The sequence below is a fragment of the Neopsephotus bourkii genome, unplaced genomic scaffold, assembly GCF_033783945.1.
Source record: "Neopsephotus bourkii isolate Nb327-2 ecotype Australia unplaced genomic scaffold, CSIRO-AGI_Nbou_v1 NB_1637, whole genome shotgun sequence".
NCBI classification, from domain to species: domain Eukaryota; kingdom Metazoa; phylum Chordata; class Aves; order Psittaciformes; family Psittacidae; genus Neopsephotus; species Neopsephotus bourkii.
The window spans coordinates 9,129,933-9,149,076 of NW_026902112.1; the positions used below are offsets into that span (position 1 = coordinate 9,129,933).

General features: G+C 39.2%; 1 protein-coding gene across 5 annotated transcripts in view; it reads right to left on the reverse strand.

Moving 5' to 3' along the window:
- The window catches only part of TRAPPC9 (trafficking protein particle complex subunit 9), a 498,862-nt gene that overhangs the window by 479,171 nt on the left and 547 nt on the right, over positions 1-19,144 (reverse strand). For 2 of the 5 annotated variants that reach the window (XM_061374155.1, XM_061374156.1), the window contains exons 1-4: positions 17,173-17,772; positions 6,506-6,651; positions 4,912-5,040; positions 827-853 (exon numbers count right to left, since the gene is read on the reverse strand). In XM_061374155.1, the coding sequence (XP_061230139.1) occupies positions 827-853; positions 4,912-5,040; positions 6,506-6,651; positions 17,173-17,756 (886 nt within the window). In that variant the 5' untranslated portion in view covers positions 17,757-17,772. Of the gene's footprint in view, positions 1-826; positions 854-4,911; positions 5,041-6,505; positions 6,652-17,172; positions 17,774-19,144 lie in introns of those variants that run through there. The other 3 variants (XM_061374152.1, XM_061374153.1, XM_061374154.1) reach the window with 3 other exon arrangements.

Consider the following 19,144-nt stretch of genomic DNA (forward strand, 5'->3'; position numbering starts at 1 on the left):
GAAGCTCAGCAAGAAATTGCTTTCCTTATATGAGAAAGAAGGTGAGAGACAGAAAGAGTCTTTACATACATAAGGGGTAAGAATCTGAAGTAGAAGCCAAGGAAATCTGGGGTATTACAAAGACCGTGAACATTTTATGTCTAGAATTTAATTTTATTGCAGAGTTAACATCATAAAGTTGAAAACATATACCCAAGGTTTAGCAAGGCTCTGTAGCTTTTTACATGCTCCTCCATGGGATTATATGGTAATTTATTTTTCCAAAAGGTTTCCCTATTGAGATGGAATCTTTGTGTTTCAGAACTGTTCTAACTCTCAGTGGACAGAGAGTTAAAGTATCTGTTAAATACACTTTCTAGTCCGTGTATATATTCAGAAACACATTATGCTCAAATGCTGAAACAACTATTTCATATGTTCATCAACCTATAAAGAATCCTACCAAGCACATCTGTAGATTAAACCTTAGGGTTTTCATGGAAGTTAAAGGTAAAATCTTCATTATTGATGACTGAGAGAGCCCCATAGCATTACTGGACTCCATGGGACCGTTTAGGTTTGTTGGTTTAAAAAGTGTATATCCTCCCTACTCATAAGAAGAAACAATCTTGGTTATAATTCACAGGGACACAGTCATGGAACAACATCATTTATTTTGTGCCAGTTACCCTTCAGGCTCTTTGCTTCCTCAAGATTTATAGCCAAAACCTGAAACATCAGGAATAAGTCCTAGTTTTGGCCAATGGCAGTAACTGTCTATACAAATGCAAAACATATGCAAATAATGAAAGAAAATACTTTGGAAACATGCATGAAAATAATGTACCTGGATCAATGAGAACTTCTTGTGCCCCTAAAAGGAGGAACAAAAATGATTTTGTTTTCAGCCTTGAATATAGCCAACACAATAAGCTTGAACAAAATGATAAGATTTATCAGGATCATCATTGCCCTTTTGCAGGATTACCATTTATATTTCAAGGAGTCATCACATGTTAAATCTCATTTTGTTAAAAAATAAATGTAAAAATCCCATAAACTTGCAATGAATTCTAAAACACACCAAGAACTGAAGAATGTTCAGTGTGTAAGTTAAAGCCATATGCTTTTTCTTTCTTCTTGTTTTAGTTGGCAAGTTTCCGTCACAATCCACTTACTGTAGTTTAACATCAGCTCCTATAGCACTTAAATCTCCTTGTGGGAGCTCATTTAATCTACACAATACACATGAATAACATTTCGAAGCAACTGTATCCCTTTCAATTGCCATTAATTTCACTCCACCAAATTTTCTGAATAATTGAGTCATGCCAACCCAACGAGCCAGGATATTCACATAAAACAGTCGCCAAGAGTGTTGCAAGTAGGATTATCAGCTATATAACACCTTGTTGTCTTAAACTTTGATTAAACATGGGAGTAAAATTGTTAAGCAGTCAAAAGCCATTGCTTTCTGAGCGAGGCAGGATCTCCCTTCAGCTGATTTGCTCAGACCTCAGGCTGGTGAAGCAGAGATTTAGAGCTAGATCTGTAAGATATTCCAACACTTCACTCAGGTGTCCTACTTCTGCTTGCGGAAAGAGGAAGGTCAGGTGACAAAATTAAGAGCTTAGCACTTCAAGCAAATAAAACACAGCAGAGAAACTCAGAACTGCTAGTAAGGGACACATAAAGAAATCTAAACTCAAGTTATTCAATACACAAATCACACAGCCAACTGAATATGGCCAGGTTCCTGGCCAACAGGAATTAAGCAACTCAAAATCATCTTTTACACCGAAAGCTACAGACAGGAATCCATCCCTTAAAGGGGACACAGCCTAAAGCTCTCCCCCTTACAAATAGAAGGGTTTAGGAATACAAGAAGTCCTTGATTAAAGATTTGAAAAATCAAAGTTCCCTTTTCATGGAATCACAGAATGGTTTATGTTGGAAGGGACCTTAAAGCTCATCCAGTTCCAACCCCTGCCACAGGCAGGGACACCTTCCACTAGAGCAGCTTGCTCCAAGCCCCTGTGTCCAACCTGGCCTCAAGCACTGTCAGGGATGGGGCAGTCACAGCTTCTCTGGGCACCCTGTGCCAGCACCTCAGCACCCTCACAGGGAAGAACTTCTACCTAAGGTCCCATCTCAATCTCCCCTCTGTCAGGTTAAAGCCATTTCCCCTTGTCCTGTCCCTACAGGTCTTTGTCCAAAGTCCCTCTCTCCAGGTTTCTTGTAGCCCCTTTAGGCACTGGAGCTGCTCTAAGGTCTCCCCAGAGCCTTCTCTTCTCCAGACAGAACAAGCCCAGATCTCTCAGACTCTCTCACAGGAGAGGTTCTCCAGCCCTTGGAGCATCTTCACTGTGTCCTCTGGACTCCTCCAACAGGTCCATGTCATGTCTTTTCTTAATCAGCTAAACACTGCAGCTTGCTCATGGCAATGACCACGGAAGAAACCTGTCCTTGGAGCAGGCAAGATTCCATGCCTCATTCCATCAGACAAGTACTTTAAACACTAGGTTATCAACCAACTCTCTTCTGAATGAACTAGTCCTATTCAAAATGTTTCAGAAAAAGCTGAAGGGTACACCAATAAACCCTTTAATACTGTCCTCTTAAGCTTGTGCTCTGTATCATACAAACAGAGATGATATTAATGCTTCTCTTTCCCAAGATGTTTCTATATAAAGCAGACACCACCACGCTTTTTCAGCAGCCACGTCCTGCGCAATAGCCTCAACATGCCAAATGGTGGAAATCACAGGAGATTCAAGAGAAAGATGTTTCTCTTGACTGGGTCTGGGCACAAAAACAGTACCAAGAAACCCCGTCCTGCCAAGGCTGAAGTACAGGCACAAGAAGAGGTGCAGTTCCAGGCACATCAGGAAGCAATAAAGGTAACTCTCACATCTGTAACGCCTCAGAAGTGGGCACGAATTGAATGTCAGTTCCAAGTGCATTTTTTCTTGATTTGCAAAGAATTTGGAAACCCCTTTTGTTTCTGGCCTTATCCTACTGAAAGATACATTGGAATTTGTTCCCCAGATTAAATACTGTCCCCAAATATTAATTATAATAATGTGGATTATAAACAAAGGTGCAATTTGAAAAGATTTTAAATGAAAGGCACTGTAGTGTCAAAAAAAAAGGTATTGAAAAGAAACTTTCAGAAAACCCTGTAGGAAAAATACATCACACCAATAGCTGTTTGGCTAGAGAGAGCTCAGCAGTTCAGGTCTGAAAACATCAAGAGATCATAAGTAGAGTTAGGGAACAACATCTACTGAAGTAACATTTTTGTCTGGAAGCAATGACAAAAAACCTGTAACCAGCTTTTCTTCACACAAAAATCCTCTGAAAATCTTGTCATGTGAAACTAAGTATGACAAAACTAACAAGTTTGCAAACAGGACTTGGAATTACAAGATAATTTATATAAAGGAGCAGCAATAATATACCCAGAACATATTTTGTTCAATTATTTTGATAGCTATGACTTAGTTATTACCTTCTTTAGAAACGAGGAATACCCATTACAAACAGACTGCAACATCTACTGTTAAATACTCATTGAAAAGTGGATGAAGTTCAATAACTGCAAAATTATACTGTAACAGACAACATAAAATGCCCTCATAGATAATGGGACCATAAGTACAGATTTTAATGACTACTTATTATATGAAAAACTAGTATTCTCCCCTGAAATAAAGTAATTTTATTGTATTAACTACCTGGTGTCAACATACACAGTTTGCAATAAAGGTAATACAAAGCAAGTGTTTACAAGGTTAACTAGATTATGACTTAGACATGAATAAAGATGAGTGGTTGTTTTCCTTTGATGCAAGAATTCATTCTGATCACATTACACACAAAAGGATTTAATGCCAGCACTTAAATCCAGCTTCTGATTGTTTCAGAACTGCGTAAGAACCTGAGTACATACATAGCAGCAGCTGGGTCAGAACAGAGGCCCATCTAGCCCATAATAATCAAAACCTTTTTCATTCACTACCATACACAGCCTGTCCCGGAACCCCAGAAACTTCCAGGAGTCTTAACACTGTGTGGCAAGTGTTACATTATGTGATTAAAGGCTCTTTGCCACAAACACAAAGGAACAGAGGAACAGTGACAAGCAGCTGAACCCCAAGAACCTAAAGAGACCCAACAGAGCTGTCCAGGGGTGAAACCCATCAAGATCAGTTAAAATGACCACCCTCTGGATCACCTTACAGACTGTGGGCAGCTTACTACCTACAGGGATATGGGGCTTATTATAGGGAAAGAACATCTTGGTTGGTACAAGATTTCTTATGGGAAATGGCATACAATATTCCAGATGCAGGTGAACAGCAGAGTTAATTTTCTCTGTGTTACTCTCCTAGCGATTTCTAAAATACTTTAAGCAGACCATTTCTCAAAGAATGTCTATCACATCAATGTTAATCCTTGTATTAGTTATTCAATTTGAGAGCTTAGAAAAAAGTATGCTAAACCTTAAAAATTATGTTGGTTTACCGGTATTTAGTTAACCAAATCTATTTACTAAATATTGACTTTAGAATAGCAAAACACCTCTGAACAACTGTACCCAACTTCTTGTGATGTGGCAGAGCTGCACATATTCTGTACTTTATGAAAGCTGTCTGCATCTCCTCCAGCAAAATTCAAACTAATGCAGCCACTACTAACAATCAGATTAAGTGATCATAACCTCTGCAACTCTATGCAAAGTACATGTTGACATTAAGACCAAAACACTAAAGTCATTGATTTAATAATCTTTAAAAGAAATACGTTCTTCCCACCCCCTTCCTCCATCCTGTCATTGGTGTAGTTTTATAGAGTTAGGACTCACTCAGAGAGGAAACTTCCAGATGTTCAATGGTGGCAAACAGAGTAAAAACAAAATCCCATCCTTACCTGGCCTGTGTCTGTTGCCTGCCTCAGCAGAAAGAGAACCTCCTTGTGCCCTGCGAGATCCAACTTTACCTCCAGTACCACCCGGATAATGGTAAATGACTGATGCTGAACATAACCCCTCAAGAGCAGCTGTAAAGAAAAAGACAACAGATTAGAAGAGAAGCAACAAAGTATTATGTAGTAAAGTCTATTTACACAAACATGAAGTACACCTCGAATTGGAGACCTCTGGTGACAAAGGTCATGGAAAAGCCTGAGATACTTAATGTCCTTTTTGTCTCTGTTTTCACTGACAAGGTTTACCATCAGACCTCCCCAGACAGAATCTGTATTAGCCACAATACAGGAAGACAGACATACAAAACACTTAATCCAAATGGACACAAACCCACAAAACCAGGGAAGAGGTGCAGTGATTGGATTAGGGCTAACACAAGTTGACACAAAAAATTCTGCTTTAATGCAGTAAAATCTGTGTTTCATTGTTGGGTTTTTTCAAATTAGGAGCAGCAAAAAGAACAGGTTGCTCAGAGACTGCAGAATTTCCATCCTTAAATACACCTCAATCTCAACTGGACAGGTCCCTGAGCACCCTGATTTAACTGGATGTGATAGGAGCAGGAGGTGATACTTGAGGACCACCAGAAGTCACTTCCAACCCAAATTATTCTATGAGTCTAAGTATAATTTGGTTGTCCAACAGATGGGCCTTAAAATATTTTCATGCTCTGCACAAGATCTCCTTTCCCAATTGAAGAATCCTGAGCCATTAACTTTTTGGAAAAGGAAAAGGAAGTAAGTGGAAGGTCAGAAGGTGTTACGGTTTTCATAATATGTAACCTACAGAGCTAACTGTAACATTATAATGCAATAAATAATATAAATGTATAAATATTAATATTATGATTGATAGTAATAGCTATTATTACTTATTCATAATTAGATAATTATAATTAAATGTAAGATAAATATGCAACCTTAGGAAGCTAAATGGATTTTCAAGTAGAATGCGAGAGCTAAAAGCAGAACTGGAAACAGCAATTGCCCTGAAAGGGTATGAATTTGAGAAGCAGAAACTGTGCTCAAAGATCACTTGTACATCCAATAAATAGAAAAAAGCAGGAATGAGAAAAGGAAAGGATGAAGGAAAAGGAGGGAAAAAAGTGAAGGCTAAGACCTAATGTGAATGGAAGGAATTTATGCCAGTAAAGTTAAATACTTGTTACCTTGGTAGATATAAAGGCAGAAATCATGTCCCAACAGTCCATAATATATATCCACAGGAAAGATTTTTAAAACATCTGTACAATCCACTCAAAAAAACAAACCAAATACTTTCCAAAGAATCTTTTTTCTTTTTCAAAGTACGCACTTCACTACAGTGACACATTTTATGTTGCAGGTTATCTCAAACACGTTCCTTTTTCACTTCTTACTCGTTTTTACCTCAGCTTCATTCTTAATCACACCTGATATTCAGATGCTGGTCACTAAAATCATCCCTACTTTATACAATACAGAAGGAAAGTTAGAAAAGAGTTTGATATACTCGGGTTTAGCAACTCTTTGAATCACCATCATCACTTGATCCTACCTCCAAGCCACAGAAAGTCATTCACAGAGCGCAGAAGTTCCACTGCCATGTGATAATGCACCAAGGAATCCTGTAACATTCCAGCTTGTAAACACAGGTCACCAACGTGTTTCCGCATCCTGCCCTGACAACGCTTCTTATAGTGCCTGCAAAATAAAAGATATCATTCACAGTTAGTTACAGGAAATGCTTATTTAAGGCATTAAACACTTAAAGTCAATTTTCTTTCCTCCTTAATAGTAGATCAACATTCATTTCCTGTCTCTTGAGCAAATTCTAACCAGCATAGTATGCAAAAGACCCAATAATTTGAGGATATATTGAAAAAATAAAGTAATGTATCATATATTTTGCCTACACAGCATTTACACAGATAGTCAAAGGTAAAAGACTGTATTTCAGAGCACTTTAATGACTTTGTCACAAATGAAATAAAACAGAATCATAGAATATTCCATTTGGAAGGAGCTCAGAAGTTCCTCTGTCCAACTTTCCATGGGAAGGGGGGCCTAGATCAGGTTGTTTAGCACCCTGTCCAGTTATATCTTGAAAACCCCCAAACCAAGGTTCTCCTAGTCCTCAATGGGTATTTGGCTGCCTTTCCATAGTTGGTATGCTTCTTTTTTGCTTTTAAACATACCCAAAAGCTCATGGCTAAGCCAGGGTAATCTCTTGTTCTGCCTTTCCCTTAGTGGGGAATGGACCGTTATGGTGCATCCAAGAGGTTGCTCTTGAATAACTCCCAGCACTCACAAGCTCCTTTGCCCTCCATGGATGCTTCCCATGGAATCCCTTGCATCTGGGCTCCAGGCATATTCTTGTTGACTCTTCTAAAATCCAGGGTCTTTGTGCTGCTACTGGTCTTCAGTGTGCTTTGCAGGATCTTAAACTACACAACGCTGTTGTCACTGTATTCAAGGCTACCATTGGAACTTATGTTGCCAAGCAAATCTTCTTGGTTTGTGAGCAGTAACCTAGCACTGCTCCTAGGTGGCAGGTCCAGAACCTATAGCAGGAAGCATCCCAGGAAACTGATGGACAACTTGTACCCCACTGTGTTGCTTCCCAAGAAATGTCAGTGTAATTGAAGTCACTCATGAGAAGCAGGTTCTGTTGGCTCACGTTTTCCTTAGGCAGCTGAAGTAAGGTTTCATCAGCCTTGCTGTCCTGACTCATATCTTCCAGTCATGAGTATTCCCACAATATTTCTGTAGTTCCTGACATCATAACTCTCAGACTGGGCATGAAGCACCAGTTCTTCCTTTTTGTTGCCTTATTACTTGGCTGAACCAAGGAATCTTACCTTTGGAAAGGGTTGGGGCGCATGCCTAACTACTCTCATAGTTGCACTCATCCACCCATCATCATGAATATGCAGGTGTCACACAATTTTGGACACTACCTTCTAAGGTCATTAATTAAAGCAGTATTGGCGAAGTCAGCCTATCTGCTAGCAAAGATTCTTCTGCATGGATAGGTGGATCCTGTCTATCCCAGATAGGCTGTATTTGTTGAAGGACTCCCCATGATCACAGAAACCAAAGCCCTAATGACACCACCCGCCATGAAGCCAGGTATTGAACTTTCACGATGGATTGACTTCCATCTGACTATCTCTGTCTGACAAGACATAGAAAATCACTTGCACCCCTGCCTCTTTCACTTGTGCCTCCAAGGCCCTGAACTCCTGCTTGATCTTGCCAGGGTTTTGCTTTACCATGCCACTGGTGCCCACACGGAAAAAAAGCAGGGGACCCCTGCTCATCTCCACTGGTGGGACCTGCCCAGCAACCCCTTCAGACACTCACTGGGGACCTCCCAGGCTTCTCACTCCTCTCACCATGCAGCAACTGCTGCTGCTGCCAGCACTGGCTTCTGTTTGTAGAGTTGCTTATTATTGTAGAGAAATACTGTGCTTTTAGAAATGTCATGGTCCTGAAACAATCACAGAAGACCAGGTTGGAAGGGACCTCAAGGATCATCTTGTCCAACCTTTCTAGGCAAAGCAAAACCTAGACTAGGCGTCTCAGCACAATGTCCAGCCTAATCTTAAAAGTGTCTAACATTGAGGAGTCCACCATTTCCCTGGAGAGAGTATTCCAATGGCTTGTGAAACAATGAGAAACGTGAAACAAGTACGTTTTTCTTCTGAAGGGATGACCAGTGAAAGACCACTATCACTTCAGGGAAGAACTGGCAGGGTTTCTCTTGCTCCTCCTTTTCTTACATATTGAAAGAAATGGTGAAGTTCTTCCCTTTCCCACACAAAATTAGTACCCAAGGCCAATGAAGTCCTACTGAATATATTAAACAGACACTTTGGTACAACTGAAAACATGACTTGGGCACAAATCCACGTGATAAATGCACTAACCTATTTATATTTTTGGCTTTAGTAAGTTGCATCTAAAAAAACATTGCCAGATGTGAAGTACACCATGCTAGACATTCAAAGCACCTCATGGCTTAAGTCCCAGTTCAGAGGAATGCTACTCTCCATCAGCAATTCTCCTGTTTACCCTCCTGAAAAAGCATTCACTAGCAAGAATGTCCTTGCTTTGCATTATAGACTTATTTTCTTAGTGAAAAATTAAGTACCAACTTAGATATTTTATTCATCTATATACATTAGTCCAATAGTATATCCTTTTCCTGAACAATGTCTTCTAAGTACATATATAGGCTTACAGTTTTATTGCCCAAACTTCATACCAAGGGATTTTTTTTTTTTGCTGGTTTAAACTAAACTAAAAGTTACCTGAGAGTTAAATTTTAATTAAAAGAATTGCTGAAGATGCCATTTTTTATTATACACCTGAAGCATCTCCAAAGAACCTGGTTAAAAGGGGTTACAAAAAATACAAAGAACCATCTTGGACTGACTGTCATAGTTCTACCTTTTTAGCTTTTAGTAGATCAATACATCTACTACATTTTAGTAGGTGTAGTGATACTGTTTCAATTCAACTAAGTTCAAGAAAATACCTTTTTACAAAATTACCTAGCGTATTTAAACCTAACAACTTCAAAACAGTGTAACATCCATTCTCCAAACACAGAACCCTAACAGCCCTAGAGCAAGACCTGACTACGAGAGGAAATACCATAATTATGGAATGAAATGGGGTTTGGGGTGGTGGGGGTTTTCCCCACAAAGAACCTCCCAAAGGCCCCCAGAGATGAATTAAAGAGAGGCTGAAATAACCTCTTCTAACACATCTGAACAGACTACCTTCATGAAGTTTGTAATGGGAGGGGAATAAGAGGACAGAACCACAGAAAGTATATGGGTAGGAATAAACATATTAAATTATTTCCTTTAAATTTTAAGGCAGAAAGCCTGAGAGAAATGGTAATAATAAAAGCAATTACATGTTACTGGTTTGTTTGCTTATGAGGTACTTGGATTGAGTTTTTTACACTAGACAGAAGCAGCAATTCCAAAGGATAACCACTGCATTCAGCCACCAAATGCCTCATTCCTTGTAGTTGGTTTGAAAAAGAACAGCTCAAGATGAATAGAAACTAAATGACCTATATGTACAGAGGACATTTAAAAAGAGAAGATACAGGGAAGCACATACAATACCCTTGTAAAACTTAAATAGAAAAGCAACCAGAACCAGTGTCACTGATTACAAGAAATGATAAAAGGAGACAAGAAGCATGTCTCCTATTGCTCCTCTCTGCCTAAAAAGTTACAAATAACTCCTATATAAATGTTCCCACTTTTCTGATCTATCACATCATGTTCACAACTGACTGAAGATGACATTAAATGAAGCTAAATATGACCCTTGTCCTTTCAGATATGTCAAAAAATTGCACTATTTCTTTTATTTTTCAGCAGGCATCTACTTTGCAGATATTCTTAAGGAAAAAAAGGCAAAAAAATTCAAAGTGCAAACTAAAGCTGTTTTACATAAACCATGGAAAGGCACCAAAACTCATCAGGATTTCAGCTGAGCTTTGCGTTAGAAAGAAATACCTTCATCAAAAAGATATTCTGTACTCTCGAATCAGTATTGTACAGGAGAGTGGAAGCTGTTTACAAGTCAGGTTTTACTAATCTCTGCATTTCACAGTGAAATTAGAAGTGCTACAGAATAAACAGGGGAATTGGAGAATCATTGTTTCTTTACACAGCTCTGATTCCTTTCAAAAATGGTAACACTTCAAATTTCCTCTCTCTACACTTTCAAGTGAGCTCTCTGTTTATGGACAAATTTCACTTCTTATTCTCTCAAAACTGTAGTTTTTAAGTGGGTTTCCAGAATGCATACAATTAAGCTGATAAATATGAGTCATACAGCCAAAGGAAAAGAGATGGTGGCAGACTCCTAAATCAGAACCTAAAACCAATCACACAGCCTCACCAACAGCTCTTCCTAACCAATACCCAATTTTGCTGCAGATTTATGCATATGTCAATATATGCAAAGTTTGTATGAATTATTCACTTAGATGTTAATAAACATTGTTCATATAAAACACATCTCTCTTAGAAACTCTCCCTATTTATAAACAAACAGATAATTTATCCCTGGTGCTGAAAAAATTTATTATGAATTATTCAAAGACTGAATTCATTCCACCTACTTTAAGGCTTTTCAGTGTGGTGCCCAGATAGGACCTATCTCTTACAGTCCCTGCAAGCCTTCACTATCCTCCTGGAAAACATTTTCTCACTAATCATAGAGTAAGCTTGCACCATACGTATAAACTGTGTCTTAATTTAATGCTCAGAATTAAGTACAATGAATTCAGGCTTCTTTCCACTGCCCCAGTTACTGCAAGTATGTCCAAAAAGACAAAAGGCAAAGATTCCAACCATAACTATTCTGATTCTATTGAAGCAAAACCCACTCTCCACAGACAGCAAAACTTCATTTACTTTGTATTTAGGAAGCCTGTTATGAAGAAAATCTAATATTAATTTATAAGATCAGATCATTACAAGTATGTCTAAGTGACTGATGGCTTCTTCAGAGCATACTGAGGTGCAAATTTAATGGAAAAATCATGCATGTGTATATAAATCACCATAAAGTTATGACTATTCATTTTAACACCCTGCTAGTTTTGCTTCACAGCTTTACCTGAAGAATCTTGCCATGAAGCTGAAGTGAGAAGCTTACAGATAACTTCTGATTTAGTTGTTTTATTAAAACACTGTTTAATTATTTTGGCTCCCTACTGTTTAATTCTAATCTATTTGATGGCAGAAAGTCCATGTAAATTAACTGCTACCTCTTCTAGGATAAGAGGACAACCTTTCTAGGTCAGCTCCTTGTAGGACTGTACTGCTAAGACCCATTTCTCTTTATTTTTCCTCTAGAAGACCATTTAAGACATTAAGTTTCAAAGATATACCCAAGTCTCACCCAAAGATACTGCAAGCCCCTTCAGAAGTGTGATGCACTTGGAAACACTCCCAAGGAAAGCTATGCCACAATGCAGGGTCACATGTAGAATACTCCAGAGCACTAGTCATGGAAACTCCTTCAGAAGATCCTCTCCTCAATGCATTTGCACATATAGTTGACTACAAAACTTGCTTAGAATCTTATTCCGTAAGGATAATTTGGTACCTAACACACTTTTCATGTTCTCTTCAGAATAATAACCATGATCATGACTATCACTGACCACTACTACTGCTTCAAACTGGAGAACAAACCTGTTCCAGGAACCAAAAAGCACTGCTCAACACCATTTCCGCTTCTACCTCATAAAGGACACATGCTTTACCCCTTTATCCCCAACTCTTTTCTAGGATCCCAGCATAATTTTATGGAAAATTCAGAGCAACAATGTTATATTTCAAGACAGGATTTATTTTCACTACAAACCATCCAGCAATAGGTTTGAAGCCCCAATTTTTTTTCAAAGTGGCCAAATTTAAAAACAAGAAACATGCAAAATGAATTTGCAAAAGTATTCATGCAAAATGCTTCAACAAAAAACGTCCATCAAATCCTGCTAATTCCAGTTAGCATGCACAACTAGAGAAGTTATCACCAATCATTACATTATCCCAACTGAAAAGACACAGCTACAGCATTTGATCAACTGCCAGAACTTTTGAATTTGGAAACCAAACACAGGCAGCAACAGCTTCATGGCTTTGGAGTTTCAAAAATAAAGCAAATGCCAGAGGCCAGCAGCCGCCTAAGCAAATTATGTGTGTCCTACAACAGAACTCAGCCTTGCTACCAAATATAATTGCCAAATGCGCCGAAAAGGGGTCAACCACAGGTGTAAGGCTCCAGGCAGCAATTATTTTTGTGTGTACTGAAAAAGAAAAAGCCACACTAAAATATGCAATGAAGGCGGAGTGGAAAGGCAGTAGATGGAAGAAAGCTAACTACTTTTAAATAGACGCAATCACAGCCTACCTTTTTAGACCCAACAACAAACTCACAGGGCAGTATGAGAGAAGAAGGGAGGAAAAAAAAACAAGGAACAAACCAAAAATTAGAAAGACAGAGAACAGAAAGAAAATTAACAGCCACATACACATACTGCGGTATCATCAATAAATCAGCAAACAAATCCCATCTACGATATCGTGTAGAGAAAGACACATCTATAAATACAACCCTACTTTCTCATCACTCACTAACAGTAAATGGATGCCTTACCAGTATTAAAAAAGAAGTTAAGACACAAACTGATGTAAACAACATTAAAATGAGCTTATCCAAGTAGATTTATAATCATACATGGGCATGTTTCTTTTTTTAAGCTGAAAACATAAATAAAATAGACAAATTAAACAAATGGGATTGCTGGTATTTCTGGCAAGTATGTTTCCTAGTTCCAGGTTTGTAGGACCTTTGTATCATCATGAGAAGCTGCATTTTCATTCTTTTCAATCAGCATCCTGGCCTCTACAAATAACTAGCAAGTACAACTGATTTTAGAAACTTTTTCTATTATCCTCAGCAGCCCTATAATCACATCAATATTTGACCTAATTTACAGCTGAAGAAACAAAAATGAACATGTTTACCAAGATCACCTATTGGCTCCTTGCTCTAGGAATTAAACCAAGGTCATATTCCCAGTCCTACAACTTTTAACAGAACAATCTTTCCTCAAAACTTCTTAGGACTTAAGAACACTATTTTTCATACATGAATTTTTCTATCAACCAAAAAAATCTACCCAAATAATACAGTGGGTTTGTGCACACCATCATCTCAGTACAAGTTCTCTGAATGTTGTCTCTTCTGCTTATTACCCAAGCAACTTTCAAAAGTCAAAGATCAGCTCCACTTTTTCCAAGAATTATCTTACTTGAAATGGAGCATAATCCATCTTCCTAAGGTCTTTTCCAACCTAATGGATACTATGAACCTATGAACTCTGCATCTTACAAGAAGCCCATCATGTTGCAGTTATTATGCAGCCAAATTCATGCTCATCTTACTAACTGGGTGAGAGAGAAGCTCAGTCCTTTGCATCTAGTCCTGCTCATAACACAAGTACTAACCTTAATGTTTTAAGATAAATTGCTTAGAGAAAAGTCTCTTTTAAGATACCAAACTTTTTATTTAGTCTTTAAATCACACAGAACCACAGAATAGTTAGGGTCATAATTACTATGCCTCACGTACCTTACTAACATTTTTTAACCCAATCTATCAACCATGCTCATTAGCTCAAAGTTACAGGTGCACTCTATGAGACCAGACTGTAGTTTGCTACACTCTGCAAAATTTAGTTTCACTTTGGGAAGTTACAGGAAGAGATGCTCTTATTTAGCCTAAGCAGATACCTGCAACTACAGCAGCAAAGACATATACTCTCTGTTACAAGCCTCATTTTCCATATCTTCTCGTTGCCTTCTCTTCCATCTATTTAATATAGATTATTTGTGCTCTTTAGCCAGCTAGCTGCACACTGACTGAGAGGTCAGGATACATTATATTAATAAATTTAAAGGAACATAGGATATATAAAAAAAAAGAGTATGGGGATATTCTTTGCCTTTAAGCCTTTAGAAATTTCCACCTAATCCAGAACCAGCTGTCTCATTTGCCTCAGTATCGCAGTAACATCCGTCTTTTTAATTCATTCTTCAGACTCATCATGTTGACAGACTCAAAACCAACAAAGCAGCTAAAGTTACTCTAACAGATGCTCCTACATGCGCATTCAGCCTATCTTTACCCCTCCTTAAACAGCATTATACAACACCACATCCTGCAAAAACAAGACAATGGACACTGTTGAAGAAAGTTCTTTCAAGGCCTGTGTCTCCCTGTTAGGACTTAACACAATGGTTTCCCCTTAGTTAGGTAATCTGTCACTGCAAAAGAGAACACACTAAAATAGAAACCTCTTATTGCAATCCAAATAATGATGCAATATACTACTATTTCACATCTCAAGACTTTGGCTTGAAAGTGTAGGTTAGTTAAATAAACTCATCTTATTTCAACTACATTTCATGGTCCTGAATTTCTGGGAACTAGAACACAGAAGCAGAACGCTCTATGAAAGGTGCCCAGGTGCCTGTGCAGTGAATCTCAGGTACACTGTGTATAGGGACAGGACAACTCCTTTTCTGATGCTTACATGGGATTACATAAACTTCTCCTTTCTGTTACAAAATTCCAAGATATTAAAAATCCCCAGGCATTCAGAATATTTGCTTCCTCATCCATGCAAAACACTAAACTGAATATGAAGATCTTATATACTCATATATAAAACCTAAGTTTTAAAGCAATCAGAAGTCCCAACTCCACAGCAAAATAAAGCTGAAAAACTTTCTTACTCCTGAACTGAAATAGGGAAGATGAGAGTATTTAATACCTTTTCTTTGGGCAGTTAAGTGCAGCAACATGGTATATCCACTTATCTAGACTTAATGGAAAAACTCTGCAGTATTCAAACCACCGAGCAATGCTGTATGTCTGTCTGAACCAGGGGCTAACTCTGTATAAACCCATACATTTACAAAATTGGGGTCTTCTGCAAATAATTCAAGCATCACACTAAATCTGTTTCAATTGTTCAGGGCAACAGCATAAAATATCTTCTTGGATACATGTGGACAAACACACTGCCTGTTATTTTAGGTCCCCACCAGTTCAGAACTTCACAGGAACTATTTAGCCACTAGCTACAACACAGACACTGCTTATAAATAAGTGGTTTATGTAAGCAACTGACTTCCAAAGTACAATTTGGAAGCACGTCAATTAGAAGGCACAACTGAACAGCATAATTAATTCTGATTTGGAGATTTTTGGCCAAAACTCAGTTTTCTTAGCTAATTATAAAAGGAAATCTCTGTGATTACATTTAAGGTAATCATCTAAACTGAGTAATTAAAGCCAATATTTTAAAAGGGCTTGTCTAGTCTACACAAATTTACCACCCATGCAGAGTACAAAAACTAATAACCTAGTAACTTATACAGCTAATTAGAGTTGAATAGTGCAGGGACTAATCAGAACACTGAAAGAGCAGCTCAAGTAGGGAACAACACTGTGTAAAGCAAATCAGAGCAAGTTCAACTGCCCATAAGCAAAGAGGATCAGGAGCAGGGCAGAAAGGTACTGCTGGTCCTTCAAGCAATCAGAGACAATTTAATGGAAGGCTTCAAACTAATTAGAAACTCATTAGTATATCACATTCTTACATCGAGATTCTAAGGCTAGGACTAGCTATGCAGGAAGAGCTAATTAACATGATCAGAAGCTCCACAAGCCTGCCTGGAGAGCTCTGGACAACCTTAACCAGATACTTCTGAGTTCTTCCACACAATAACCCCTGCTCCATCCCTAGCAGTACATGACAGACATGAAAAATACTATTCCCATACATACTATGGATTTTGATAGGGCTTCCACACCTCTGTCTTTTCCCGGACCAAAGGATGACAGTTGCTTCCACCCTTTGGACTTGACTGTGAACAGTGAAGTCAAACCGATCTTGCACCTGCCTGTAGCTAGCAAGCCAGAATTACTAATCCCTTTCACAAGAGCTATGCAACACTCAAATCTGAAAGCTGAGCATGCAGATGATTAGGAAGGGAAGGTGATGAGGAAAAATAAGATACATAACATACACAAAACCAGAGAGAATACTTGTGCGAACAACAGTAAAACACTTGTGAGAAGAACAGCAAAACAAGATGGGTCAAGATCAAATACTTAAATAAAAACAAAGGACAGGGGAAGATGCTGGACTTAGTCACCAAAATGAATGGTCACTGATAAAAACTAGACAGAGGCTTAGGGAGAAAAAAACATGGTAAGTAGGATTAGTCAGATACTACTCAACATAATAAACAATTATTTTTCATCAATGTTAATTGAATTTCTTTGTTAATAGTGCATTATCTATAAACCATTCGAAGCTTTCCAGCAAAAAAGTCTTTTTATAGCAGAATCTGACAAACATTTCCTGTGACTTCATCCTCCTATCTGATTAGCCTCATAAATTAAATATATCTAAACTCAAAACATCAAATATAGCCAGACTACAAATTAGATTCTCTTAAATTGCAGCAGACATACACAATAAGAACGGGGCATGACCTTTCTTGCAACAAAGTGTGCTTTGTCCTCTCTAATAGGCTTATTTAAAGGCTAGCAAGCACCACACATTTTCTCAAGATCTGCAAGCTGACAAAAATAGCTGCTTACCTACTATCAGTGTCCAGACCTACAAAATCCTTCTTCTCAAAGGGAACACAGAGGAGCGGGATCTTGTCTCCAGATTTATCAGTGGCTCTGTCAAGTCGCTTAGACTCCAACACTATGAAGAGGGACTCAATAAAATCTTCTATTCTCTTCTCCACGGTTTCACATTCATCATAACTGGGATAAAACGCCACATCTGTGCGAGGCTGCTCTGCAATCTCTCCTTGAAGCCCAAAGACAAACAAGCGGGAATCATAGAGAGTAGCACTGTACAGTTCCTTGTGAAGATGGAACTTCTCAAACGTCTGAGGCCAGTCCTTTGCAGAAGAACAGTCTGTAATAGTTATCAGCCCCACAACCTTCCGGTGTGTTTGAAAATCCCCCCACTCGTTATTCTCTGGGGGGTAATGGTGCCTGTAACGGATGTACAGCACCCGCTGAGAGTCGCGCACGTTAACTTGACTCACTGCTGAGATGCGCTTGTAGATCCTGAAAAAGCTCTCTTCAGGAACAATGCCAATCGGCTGAACCACAACCAGGAGAGTCTGATGGTCCTCAGCACACTGCATGTAGTCAGGAATGCTCATTTTGCACCAACTGCACGCTAGTAAGAGAAAAAGGCGTATTATTTTTTAACATTCACATGTACACATGGCTGCTGAATCAAACCAGGACTTCCATGCTAAACACTTCTGCATCCAGTATATATCACAGCATGTGAATGCTCCATCCCTGGTGGTGTTCAAGGCCAGGTTGGACAGAGCCTTGGGTGACATGGTTTAGTGTGAGGTGTCCCTGCCCACAGCAAGGGGTTGGAATTGGATGATCTTAAGGTTCTTTCCAACCCAAACCTTTCTATGATTCTATGCTTTGAGTTGGACGGGGCCTTAAAGCTCATCCAGCTCCAACCCCCTGCCATGGGCAGGGACACCTTCCACTAGAGCAGCTTGCTCCAAGCCCCTGTGTCCAACCTGGCCTTGGATGGGGGTTGGATGCCCCCCAACTGCCAGGGATGGGGCAGCCACAGCTTCTCTGGGCACCCTGTGCCAGCACCTCAGCACCCTCACAGGGAAGTATTTCTTCTTATGCATGCATTACAATACCAGTACTTCTTTCAGCATTTTACTACATCTCAGTTATGCACCCTGCTGCCAAAGCTATACCGTGCTCAAGGAGTGTTCTCAGTCATGTCTCAGTATGGCCACAAACAAAAATCCATACATTAATTTTTTTCCAACCAAATCACTTTCCTATTCACTGTACAGCCACACAAGCCAACCTAACACATTGGGAAACAGAGATTCTCTCTACCAGAGCCACAAAGTGCTTGCCACTGAGGAAGCAACTCCTCTAGGGCTCAGGCTCTTCAGTCTATCCCCACAACATACCATGGTTTGTGTTGGAAGGGACCTTAAACACTCATCCAGTTCCAACCCCCTGCATGGGCAGGGACACCTTCTACCAGACCAGGCTGCTCCAAGCCCCATCCATATCTTGGGGAAATATGGGAAACTGGGAGGTGGGATGTAAACCAACACCAAATCGAAATGGCCATACTTCACAGAGCTGCCAATGCTCGCACATGGACAGGCAGGGGAAAATCCGAGTCCAAAACACTTATTTTTCAGGTAAAGTGACATCATTCTTGTTTCAAAACACACGCAAGTTCAGCAGAGGAAGCAGGCAATGTTTTCTGCTTTTATACTTTAATATTTAGAGTTTCTTCTTCCCTGAGCTATCTAAATCTGAATTCTGTGCTTCAGCTGAGTCCCAAATCAAACAGCGCAGAGCAAAGCCCTCACATCCCTTCTGAGATCTCCGGATCATATAGACCCCTTGGTAAATTTCATCTCCAAAGCACCCTCTGACACGTACATGCAACCAAAGAGAAACAAACAAGCAACGAACAACAAACGCGCAGCACAGCTTCACACTGACACTACCGGTTTGACCGAACAGAACCGGAGTTCTAAAC